At 55.3% G+C, this 12,343-nt stretch overlaps 1 protein-coding gene across 3 annotated transcripts in view; it reads right to left on the bottom strand.

Moving 5' to 3' along the window:
* RASSF5 (Ras association domain family member 5) overlaps positions 1-12,343 on the bottom strand; it is a 72,023-nt gene that overhangs the window by 22,118 nt on the left and 37,562 nt on the right. The window contains exon 1 of one of the 3 annotated variants that reach the window (XM_040462059.1): positions 11,483-11,698. The exons of the other annotated variants lie outside the window; for them this stretch is intronic. Coding sequence (XP_040317993.1) covers positions 11,483-11,602 — 120 coding nt within the window. The 5' untranslated portion in view covers positions 11,603-11,698. Of the gene's footprint in view, positions 1-11,482; positions 11,699-12,343 lie in introns of those variants that run through there. 3 annotated transcript variants of the gene reach the window in all.

The raw sequence follows: 12,343 nt of genomic DNA, 5'->3' as shown, positions 1-12,343 counted from the left end.
GATGAACAAAATGTGCTGTAGACATCCAATGCAATGTTATTCATCCGTAAAAAAGAAGGAAATTCTGGCACATTCTGCAACGTGGATGACCCCTGAAGACATTATGCTCAGCGAAATAAGCCAGTCACATAAAGACAAATACTGTATGATTCTAGTTACATGAGGTTCCCAGAGCAGTCAGATCTACAGAGATGGAACGCAGAATGGCGGCTGCCAGGGGCGCTGGGGGGAGGCAAACGGGGGACTTCCGTCTACTGGGGACAGAGTTTCAGCCAGAGAAGATGGAAAGTTCTGGAGATGGACGGTGGTGGTGGCTGCACAACATTGTGAATGTGCCTCATGCCACGGAACGGCACACGTAAAAATGGTTAAGATGGTAAATTTTACGTAGCATATATTTTATCACAATTAAAAAAAAAAAAAAGAGGATTCCAAGGGCAGAGGAGCCTGGAGGCCTTGTAACCAGCCTGTTTCATCTGGTTCCCATATAGTTGGGAGAGTCCCTTACTTTCTATATTCCAAGCAAGTGAGGAGTCGATCCCACTTCCAAGCACGTAGGCCCCATCATCCTCCAGGGGCCAGGCTCTCTTCCTGGCCACAGGCCACTCTCCTGCGTGCACTAACAAAGGGCAGGACACTAGGGCTGATCCAAACTGAGGAGCTCTGCAGCGAGGGGAGGGTCGTAGAGCTTCCCAGGTGGCTCTCTAGAGAGGCGCTCAGGCACACAGAAGCCTGGGTTTAGAGATCTGAAGGAGTCTCGGGACGAAAAGGCCCAAGCACCCCCATTCTGAAGCAGCCGGAGTTGTCAGGTGACCCAAGTAGCGGGGACTCCCCAACCTGCCTCAGATGCTCTCCCTCCAACCCATCATGGCTGGCCACGGTCAAGGGGCCATGTCCGGCTTTCCAACTTTATACACCCCTAGGGAAGTGGATGTGTCAGCAAGAGGAAGATTTGGGGAAACACGTCTGTGTTTCTGTGTCTTCTTTCTTCTGCAGGCCCCAGAGTCATGGTATACTTCTGAAGTCACCACGCTGGGAGCTGGGTATTGACTCGCCTTCAGAGCCGTCCACGGCCACCTCCAAACTGCTTCCTCTCTCTCACACAGGGGACCTCCCTGCACAAGAACACTCTGAAAAAGGGCTCCTCAGCTCCGTGGACCATCCCATGGGCTCTGAGAGCACAGAGTCAAAGCCAGCAGAATCACGGGCCATGCCGGGGGGGCGGAGGGTGGCTTTAGGAGCCCGGCTCGTGTGTTGTAATTGCAGGCCCTCTCCTGGGCCGCACAGGACGTGGGCGCCCTGGCTGCAGGGGCACCGTCTCCTACTACGTCCGGGCTCCAGCTCACTGGAGCTCCTTCAAGTACAGGGCATTCGATGCCGTCAAAGATTCGGATAATTCAGAGGTGGAGAGCGGCACGTGGGGGCCAGTACCCAGCGCCCAGCACGCCTGCATGGCCCACCCTTACTACAAGGGGTGGGGTGGCTGGGGACTCCAGGACACCAGTGTGCACTGGCCCGAGGGAAGGAGGGCAGTCCCTCTCGGCTTCCTCTAACTGGAGACCCCACCTATGCCCTCAGCTTGGCAAGCCGGCTGGTGCTGGGTGCTGGGGCCTCTTCACCAGCCCACACGTGTCCTCTTGTCACTGTGCTGCCCGCCTGGCTAACCCCACCCCACATCGATGTTGGGGACTAATCTGTGATACCGAAACGTGTCTTAGGTGATTATTAAGTGACTCTGAGTCTTCTCAAGTGTGTGTCCTCTCACTGTGTCACGCAGCCTCGGGGACAGGGATGTTCGGTTTCCTCCCCCTCCTGAATGGCCGGGCAAAGAGCACCATCCTCAGAAGCTCCAAGATGGGTGCTGCCGACATGGGGTTGCATCGGTAGGCACCTTTGGGCCTCACTGCTGGGGCTTCAAGTAGGAAAATTCTGGAAAGAGCTTTAGGAGAAGCGGCAGAGCTTAGGGGCTAGGCGTTCTTGCATTAGACTTGGGCCTGAATCCTGGATCTGCCCCTTAGTACTGCATGACCCCTTTGGTACCTCACTTTCCCCACTGTCAGATGGAAAGCACAGATGGTTGTTGCGAGGATAAACTGAGCCTGCGCACGGAAAGCACCTGCCACCACATCGGGGCCCAATAATTCACTGTCGCTGTTACACATTCTAGCCATTTGCCAGGAGACCCCCTCCTGGTCTTTATACCTCCGTGCACCCCAGTCATGAACCCCACATCCCCATGTCAGAATTCATCACCCATCTCCATGTCTTTTATTATCCCAAGCTGGGGAGTTCTCCTTGGGGTCCCACAACCAAAAGTTGGGCCCTCCTTTAGCGCTTATTCTTCACTGGAGGGCCAAGTCACCCATTGTACAGAAGGAGAAAGTAAGGACTTGAGCGGTGAGCCTGCTTCCTGAGGTCACACACAGTGAAGGCTTGTGGCTTGGGTTCCCAGGCCCAGCACTGATTCACCTGCCCACATCACCTGAGCCAACAGAGGATACTCGAACTACCAGGACTGCCAAACCAAGGTCTACACTTGCTTAGAATTAAACTGGGAAATTAAATGAGAAGTATGTTGGTTCTTTCCCCTGAACCTGCCTCTCTCCACAGCTGAAAGGCAGAAAGAAGAAACCCATCACAGAAGGCTCTCCCGCCTCCTACATGGGCCCCTGGGCACCAACCCTCCCCCTCCCAGGCCCCACATGAGGAAGGACCACACCAACTCCTGCCAGCAGGTGCCAGGGCCCGGTTGCTTAGTGACCCAGCCCTGCCTGCCCTCATCCTCCAGGGCAAACAGCTGAGCAATCACAGATGGGATGGAGAGGCCGCTCTATGTTTGGAAAGTTGTCCTTGCATTTTCTGCTCACTCAGTGAGATTTTTCTTTTCACAGTTACTGGAAAAATCCATCGATTCCACATCCAGAATCTGAGCAAGCTTCCCCTGAAAACAGTCTGGGAGATCAGCTTTCACATACCGTGCCCTAAAGCGTTTGCGCATGGGCCCTCCGGGGAGCCCCTGCTGCCTCTTCGGGCTCTCTTATTTAGAAGGAAGATCCAAGCCCACCCTTCCTTACCAAATGTGCATCAAGCACCTACCACGTGCCGAGGACACAATGATGACCAAGATGTGGTCCTCTGTCCAGAAAATCACAGCCCATCAAAAGGAGGGATAGAAAAGATATGCTGGTGTTTGGGGAGCACAGAGAAGTGGGCACAATGGGAAATGATCTCTAGACACCCTAGACCCACCAGCTTCCACATTCTCCTCACGAACCCACACCTCCCCTGCGTGCGTGAATGTAGAGATTAGCCCCGCCTGCCACCTCGCCTCGTGTTCCAGCCAGTGGAGACCTGCCTCACGTTCCCCACTGCAAGGTCAGAGCCCTGCAGACCCGGCTCCTGCCTGTCATCCACATCACGGTGCGGGGGACCATTCTACACCACTCTTCACACTGGGGGACCGCCAGGCGCTGAGAAGGACACTGAGGGGCTCACGAACTGGAGGTTGATGCAATGGTGATAGCGGAGTATGGTAAGCCAGATTTCCCAAGACCAGAGCAGGAAGAATTGACCTGGATTTCAGGGAACTAGCTGAATGAGAACCCCCGCTTCCTACGGGGTGTCAACAGAGTTTGAGATGGGTGACTGGAGCTCATTTGGAGCCTTTCAAACTCAGCTCTCACCCAAAGCGCCAAGTGTGTAGTGGGAAGAGCACGTGTCTTGGAGTGGGACGAATGAGGGGTGGGGCTCCCCCTTGGCTAGCCCTCTTTCACATACGGCCTCATTGAAGGTGCCAATCTTTTAGCTTGACAACAACTGAAATTCTGCCTGTGTGGTCTGTCAGGACCAGTTGGCACTGGGCTGCTGCCCTCCCTACACTCACAGTGCCCCGTGGAGCAGGGATCCAAGCAGCTGGAATCGCGTTGTATGGCACCTCGGGCAAGGAAGGGCTGAAAAATGAATTGGAGGAGGATGGCGGGAATGAGTACAGCTTCCCCTCCCCTGCCTGTGCTGGATTCCCTGCAGGCCTGCTTGGAAACAGGGGAATGGCTGCAATGACTCCTGGCAGTCTGCTCCAGCTCGGGGAGTATACGCCTTTCAGAGGTCAAGGTAATCTCCCGCGCCCCTCCCAGGGGCTGCCGCAGCCCCATCACTGCCAGTCTGCTGCCAGCCTGCCCTCACCACCTCCTAGGCTATTCATGCCCAAACCCCTTGATCCCGGGAGCCGGCCCCTCCAGCTCCCGGTCCCGGGAGCGGCTGCCACATCCTAATGAAAGTCATGTGTCACGTGGAGAGTGTCTTCCACCTGGCCGTCCCTCCGCCCAGCGGCCCCCACCCATCCAGACACTTCATGGATGAGGAGGGGAGGAACTAGGGTCTGTTGCACAACATCGGTCTGTAAGTGCAGAGACTGGGTTTTATCTGTCCTTGTCCTCCTCACCCCTGGCGCTCAGTGCTGAAAGTTAAAAACACAATGGTTTGACAGAGGCCAGGTATTGCAGGGTTTGGGAGGCTATATAAAGAACCAGAGCCAAGTGTGGGCTTCACTCTGGAAGCAAGGAGGAGACTCGGAAGGCTTCGTGATACCAGATGATATGCCCCTGGCCGTCGTAAGCAGGGTGTACAAAAGGGGAAGAAACGGGACGGAAAGCAGTTGGGTAACTTCCAGGAGTATACAGGTGAGAGGTGATGGTCACCCAACACAGGGCAGGGGACAGAAAGGAGAGGTTTGGCATCTGCAGCACTGGAGGCAGAACCCACAGTGATGGAGTGGACAAAAGGGAGGAGGGGGAGACACCGGGGTTTCAAAGGTAGGTGACTGCGAGGGTGAGGCAGAGATACCAAGAGAAGTCAGTCATGGGCAGAACTATGAGTTGTTTCCGGATATGTTAAATTTTAGCTGTCCAAGGGGCATGGGAGCCCTCCAAAAGGCTACAGAATATTTGGTTCTAGACCCAGGAAGAGAGATAGATGGGGGACATAGGCTGGAGAGTGTTAAACTAAGCTAAGCTGGGGTGGAGCGGGACAAGAGAAGAGAGGACAGCACCGCGGACAGAAGCCACAGGCCCAGTGATCCAGAGTTTTCTGTCCCTACAGCTCCCTTTGCCCTCCTGGCCCTGAAATTCAATGCTCCTGATTCTTGGCAAAGTTATCCTGTCCTCTTTCCTCAGGGAATATATGCCAGGCCAGGCCTGGGTCCCCACTTTCTTTTACAGGTAGACTGAAGAGGAAACCAAGGCCCTTAATGAGGACAGGTCTGGGTCCTTCATACAGAAGGATCCCAAAGCCAGAAAGTACACAGGTGTGGGTTACCTGATGAGTCGAGAGTGGAAGACAGAAGGGAACCCAGGCTCCTGGGCACCCAGCCTGAGCCCAGTGGGGCCACCCTTCCAAGCTCATGGGCTGGAAGCTGGATCTAGAGTCCAACCGGACATTGTGAACCAAGAGCTGGAATTTGATTCTAGTGTGTAATCTTTCTTCCCTTCTCCTTAACTGCCTGGATGGATGGATGTGGCAGGTGCCCCAAATTGTAACTGGAATTGCTCTACAGGGAAAAGCCAGCTGAGGCAGAGTAAATGGTCTCAAGTTGTGAAGAAGGAAGGGTGGGCCGGAGGGGAGGCATCTGGACACAGAGGTGAGGATGTCTTGAGTCCCAAGTAGTCGTGGAGGAGGCGCCTCCGGGGTCAGTCATGTAGGTCCTCTTCCTGCCCCCACGCCAGGGAAGCCCTTACAACTTAGAGCTTGGTCGTCAATACCTAAACTCCATGAGAAGGTGGTGAGAAGGGTCTGCTCCCGTGCAAAGAGGCGAGGGACTCTTGGGGAAGAAAATGAGGACAGGTTCCTCCCACAGGTGCTGTCGTGGGAAGGACAATGAAGGTCCCAGCCTGGAGGGATGAAGAGACTTGGCCACAGCTCCTCAGTTACGAGCTGCAGCGGGGATGACAAGCCAGGACTTGGCTCACGGGTCTGTGCTGTTTCCACTACAGCACGTGCCGGTCACGACGGCAAAAGGCTGCCACTCCAGCAGCCTTGTTCGACAGGTCGTAGGGAGAACAATGGGGCCCCAGGGGCCCCGAGGCCTCGGTTCTGTCGCTACTTAGCTGTGTGGCCAGGGACAGATCCTTGTACCTTCTGGCTTCAATTTCCAGCCTAAGAACCTCTCTGGACTCTGTGATAAATGCCGTCTCGTATTTCAACTGAAGTTACTAAATATTTCCTAAATAGGTGGTTCCTAGACTTCAATCAATAGGCTCATCACCCGGAGGAAGGCAGGTTTGAGGGTGGTCCTACTTCCAAAGATTCATGACCCAGTAAGTCTGAGGTGGGGCCCCCGAATCTCCACTTTCAAAACATGATCCAAAGGGCGCTCCGAGGCAGGGGGCTGGACCACCTGGGAGCAGCACTGGGGGCTTCTGATGCTGCAGAGGAATGGAGAAGCGCTGAGTAAGGAGAAGCATCTGTCCTCAAGGAGCTGCCATTGTAGCAGGGGGAGACAGGAGCTCATCCCGGGAACGGCATATCCGTGGTGACAGATGAAGGAGAGGTACAAGACTGGAGAGACAGCTATGGCCCGCCCCCAAGTTTGGAGCAGAACTTCCAAAGGCGGTTGCGCAGAGAAGGTGGGAGGAAGGGTGCGTGCAGAGACAGCTGAATGCTCACCACAGCCTCTTCCTCTGCCACCTGGGCTCACAGCTGTACTTCATTTCCCAACCTCTCTCGTGGTCAGGTGCGGCCATGTGACTGAGTTCTGGCCAATGGCGTGTGGGTGTAAGAAACACACCATTTCCGGGCCTGGCCCACAAAAATCTGCCATGTGTTATCCTGAGCCCCCACCTACCAATGCAACTTGACTTAAAGTGGGGGGGGGGGGGCGGGAATAAACTGCTCTTGTGTTCCATGAATGAAAAACAGGGGCCGTTAGAACCTTTAGTCTCTCCTGATGATACAGGATGCCGGAGAGAAGACACGGCAACTAAACCTAACCAGCACTTGGACAGAACTCTGCTTCTGAAGCCAGTGCTTGGTGCTGCATTGCAGCTGAAGGGGATGTGACTTGTGGTCTTAGAAGGCTTTCCATCTTCACGGAGAAAAGCAACGCTGGGAAGGACCAGAGAAGGCAAATGGCAAAGAACTCCACGGGAGGGGGATACAGCCTACGGACTAAAAGGAGGGCTATCCTGGGGCTGGGCCGGCATGAAACATCTTTTGAGGTTCGCCTTGGTCTGTGCAGGCTTCTGAGATAGCACCTAAAACAATGGTTCTGAAGATTCTTATTGTTATTTCTATTGCTCACATTTGGAACACATTTATTTTTAGTATTCTTTTCTCTTATGCCAAGAAGGGCAGGGGCAGGGGCTGTGTCTGCTGCTGGCAGAGCGATGGGTATTTCCCTGACTGGTCATCAGGGTCGGCTGACGTCCCTGGAGTGCCACAGAGGCCCCGTCCAGGAAGGGGGTGACGGAGGAGAGGAGGTGTGAGGAGATGAGACCGAATGCAGGAACAGAACCAGAGGGGCTTCTACTCCGACCTCTGTGAGCCCCTTCCTCTGTGCATCTGCCTTGAATGTTTCAAGGATCGGTGGTGTCAACCCAGACCAGAGAAAACCTGAGGGTGCAAGTGGAGGAGGATGGGAATGTGTCCCACGTGGGCTTCAGGACATTTAACCATCGATAGAGTCAACCCTCTGCTCTCCATAGCCACAAAGAAAACACACAACAAGCAGGATTTTAGGATAGACACCAAAAAGAACTTGTACATGATTAAAGTTGCAAGATTTTGGAAGTGATGGCAGGGAACTCCCTGCCAGTTCAATGCACAGTCAATGTCCCCTTGGCTAGTGTGCCTTATGGGATGGAGCCTAAGGTTGTTTGGGTCTTTCCATTTTGTAGAAGGCTCTGAGAGGACAAGGACCCAAGACTGTCCTGGCCCATTCACTGAGTGAAGAGGATGAAGCATAGCACCTGACAAGGAGTCCAAGAAGGGTGTTAGTCCTGGCCCCACCTGGTCACACATGTGGCCTCGTGAAGTCCTCCCATCCCTCTGGGCCTCAGTTTCTCCATCTGTAAAGTGGGGCACCACACCAGATGGATCCCTTTCAGTTCTGACACTCTGCAAGAAGTAGGCTCCGTGTGTTTTCGGAGCAGCGGCCCCAGTGTCCTAGGGGCCTGGAGCCTGCTGAACACGCAAGGAGAGCTCAGAGGCCAAACCCTAAACTGCCGCCACCTGTGGGCATTTGGAAACCTGGCGGGTGGAAGCCGGCCCCACTTCCAGGGTCAGACCCCAGACAGGAATGAAGAAGCAGATGGCAGGGGTGGCCAGAGGGCCTGCCTTCACCGTCACCGGCCCTGCACCATCACATGCTGCCTTTTGTTGGACTAATGCAGAAAAATCTCAGGGTCAGCAGGCAAGAGATGTAGTTTCTAACCCCGGGTCCATCAAAAACTTGCTGCAGGACCTTGGACAGGCCCCCACCCCTCTAGGCTGCAGAATGTTAGACTGGGGTGGCAGGGTGCACCTTGCCAGGCACACAGGTGGGTTCTCCCTGAAGCCTCCAGGAGCCTCATTTGGACACAGAAAACCCAAGGAAATGCAACCTAACTGTGCTCAGGCAAGGGGGACAGTCCCTGGACAGCACGGCCTCACCTCCTGAAGCTGCCCAGTGGCCCTGTCTCTCAGAGGCACAGCTCCCCAGGCAGCTGCCATTTTCTGCAAGAGCCCAGGGCTCGGTCCCCTTTCTCTGCTGCAGCCTACCTTCAGATGCCTCCTTTCTGTGAAAGGGGAGGCTTTTCTCACTCCCCAATCTCCCACCAAAGGGGCTGGAGGCAGGGACTCCTTGGAGGCTGGGCTAGTGACAACTCCCAGGTGGTGGCACCAGGAACAGCAGCGAGGCTTCCCATGGCTTGGTCCCAGCCAGGCTCGGGCCAGCAGCAGATACAGGTTGTTCTGACAAGGCTATTTATAGCCGCTGTCTTTACCTTGCCTGAATGGGGGCCCTAGTCTCTCAGCCACCGGGAAACACACAAACACTTTCCGTGGAGACAGGAAAGAGGAATCCCCTTAGGTGCTCAGAGGCGATCTCTGAGTCAGGAAAAAAGCATCATCTCTGGGGGTTAGAATGAGGTCGTGATTTGACAGATCTCTTTGAAACCTCTTTCCAAGAAGCAGGTTGAAGACAGAGCTGAAAATGTGATTAAAGGCAGAACAACACTTCGCAGGCTGAAAGAAGGAAACATTTGGATGAAGCTTCCTCAGTTCCTGAGTCAGTCACATGCCCCTTGACAGACGGCTCCGTTTTCAGCCAGCGGGGCCACCCCAGGTCTTGCTGCCAGGCAGAGGGTGCCCTGTCCCTCCCCGGAGGGGACTGCACTGAAGGCAAGTCCAGGCTGAGGAGCCCTGCCCTTGGGTCACAGATCTCATACAGTGGCTCGGCAGGGGCGAGGCTAGGGGGGTGCCTACAACCCCTTCCTTTTGGAAGCACTTCTCCATATCACCCTGTCAGGGGCTCACCCAGGAGTTTCTTAGAAGGGACCCCTGCCCCCCCCGAGGGCTTCTGTGCTTGGGCAAAATGAGGCAGGGAGATATGCAGAGGCGTCATGATAGGGAATAGATTTAAGAACTAGACAGAGTAAAGAAAGAGCTGATGTGGGCGCCAAACCAAAGTATTTTCAGGACTGATGCTAGGAAGGAGTGTTGGGAGGCAGGGATGAGGACAGGAGGCTGTTTGGGCCAACGACCAAGTCACTCACCACCCCCAACCCCACCCCAGCATATTTCCGTGTATGGTATTTCTATCTCTCCCAAGAAATACCAGAAACGGCTACCTCCTTCATTTGTCAAGTAAAAGAAACCTCAGCTTTGCAGTGCCTCTTCCTCCACCCAATCATGCAAAAAGCCCACCTTCTGGGACCAAGGGCTTACAGCCTGGCTGGCAGTAAGCACAGCAGCTAAACTTGTTTTTAAAACAGGAACCATTTCCCTCCCAGGCAGCAGCAAAACTCGCTCGAGCAATGGTTGTACCTCAGTTGCATATCAGAGTTACCTGGGGAGCTTTTGAAAATCCTGATGCCCAGGCTGTCCCCCAAGCCAATTAAGTCAGACTCTCCAGTTGTGGGCTAAGCTCCCCAGTGTGTGGCTAAGGTTGAGAGCCACCGGTCTTAAAGACCCTAGACGGCTAGAGTACCTTCGGGGTGGGGGCTGGGGGGCAGTCCACACAATGAGGCAAGACCCCTAAAGAGAGAGCAGGACACCTCCCGTCTGCAACCGCGCTGTTCTGCATGAGCCCTATCTACAGCTCTACCTGCTCCCGCCCCCAGCCCTCCAGAAACATCCCTGCTCTCCAGCCTCACAAAGGGGTGCCCCAGAAAGCAGGTGCTGGTTCCAGGGGCCTGTTTTAGTTGATCCCTTCGAACATTAAAATCAAAACCTTTCCTTTGGTTTTTGGGTATCCTCTCACAATTGAAAGGTCCAGTACATTTGTGTGATGTCAGAACCCAGCAAATGCAGGACCTACAGGCAAGATGAATTATTCATAAAGGAGGCCCCAGAGTCAGGCCTGGGGAAGTTTTTCGTGAATCTATCCATGTAAGACTGCTAAATTAATGATGAGCCTGCACACACCTGTGCAATTTAACAGCTCACTTCTGTCTACAAACAGTCTCTTTTAGGTAACCTCTCCAAAGGCTTGGCTTGGATCCCTCTCATCTAAATAACATAACAAATAAACAGAGCTCTGCCACCACTCCCACCAAGTATGTGGCAGATAAGTGATCTGTGGCAACTGGGAGGGTGTGGCCAGAGGCCTCAGGCATGCTGGGTGTCCAGAGTTGCTGCAAGAAGCACTAGGACCCCATTAGGAAACACATACACCCGCCCTTGAGGTTACCCCAAGCAAGCCAGTAAGTTAAAACGGTCGTAGGACAATGACGTAGAAGAGAAATTATAGTTTGCTTCTAAAAACTTGACGCACTTCTGCAAAGTTGCTAAAACTGTGTTTTAAGATGGTTCCTGGCTACCCACAATGCGGAAGTTTCAACCTATGAATGTTTAGCCTACCGGGTGCCATCCACTTTCCATCTAGAGCTTCAAAGCTCAGGTTTGGGGGGTTAAATGAAAAAAAAAAAAAAAAAAAAAAAAGTAGTTGCCCTGTCACCCTCCCCAGGCACAGGTAAGCAGGCTGCCAGACCCTGAGCCAGGCGCTGTCCCCAAGTCATAGAGAGCCATTTTGAAAAGGTCCAGGGACAGGAAATACTGAAAAGGGCAGTAAAAAGAGAACAGTGCTTGCTGGTGGTCCCCGAAGGGCTCCAGATCCAACCCTAGGTAGGCTCAGCAGACAAGTTCACGAGGGTCCCCAGGGCAACTGGCCACCGGCAGTGGTAACGCATGGCTTTGCCTGTCGGCCAGGATACAGGTTTCCCTTCCAGACCCGAGGTTATCCCCCCCCTCCCCCCCGTGAACGGCTCTTGCATTCGATCATTAGGTTTACCTTCGTAGTTTGTTTGGTCTGCACATTTCTGAAGAAGGTGGTCTTGGCAGTGAAGAAGCAATCCTCCAGTTCCTCCTCCAGGCTGCAGTACCCACTACTCATGCTGCTGTCCACCGTCATCTAGCCCGGAGCCCCGTGAGGCAGCGGGCGCGTGTGACCGGCCAGGCTCACGCGGCGGCCGAGGTTGGGGCTGGGGTCGGGGTGGGGGGGTCCCCGCCCCGGGCCCCGCGGGGCGCGAGCTCCCAGCCCCGCCGGCGGGTGGGCGGTCACGGGGCCAGGCGCACCCGGCGCCGGCCGCCTGGGCTCTCAGCCCGGGCCCGAGCGGCTGGGGCTGCGGCGTAACCTGCGCGCTTCCCCGCGCGCCGCCGGCGCTGCAAGCTCCGGGGTGGGACGTGGGCGCCCGCCTCGCGCGCCGCGCTCGCCGGCTCACTCGGCATCTGCGGTTTCGTCCCCTCCGCCCCCCGCGCGGAGCGCCATCTCGACACCTCCTCCCCCTGCCCGCGCCTTTCCTGCCGCTCGCCCTGCGCGCGGAGAAGTCGGAAGCCACTTCCTCTCGCAAGGTTCCCCAAAGCCCTGCTCGGCTGTCGCGGCGCCCCTCCCCCGCCCGCGCTCCCCCCCACCCCCACCCCACCCCGCGCCTCCCGCCTCACTGGGTGGCGCTGGATCCCGGGGCCAGGTGGACCTGGGGCACCAGAGGTCAGGTCAAGGATGCGGGGAAGGAACAGACCAGGACGCACCCGAGGGAGACACTTCCCTAGGTCTTTTCTTCATCCTTCTGGGAACAGCTCATTCTCATCACCCATGATGGCTCATGTTCACGGAGTAGAGTGTGCTATAGGGTCGTCAGCGTCTCCCCTTCCC

Source organism: Herpailurus yagouaroundi, unplaced genomic scaffold, assembly GCF_014898765.1.
Source record: "Herpailurus yagouaroundi ecotype Mexico unplaced genomic scaffold, PumYag 308, whole genome shotgun sequence".
NCBI lineage: Eukaryota > Metazoa > Chordata > Mammalia > Carnivora > Felidae > Herpailurus > Herpailurus yagouaroundi.
Note: the sequence above shows the minus strand (reverse complement) of the source record. Positions and strands in the feature narration are given on the sequence as shown.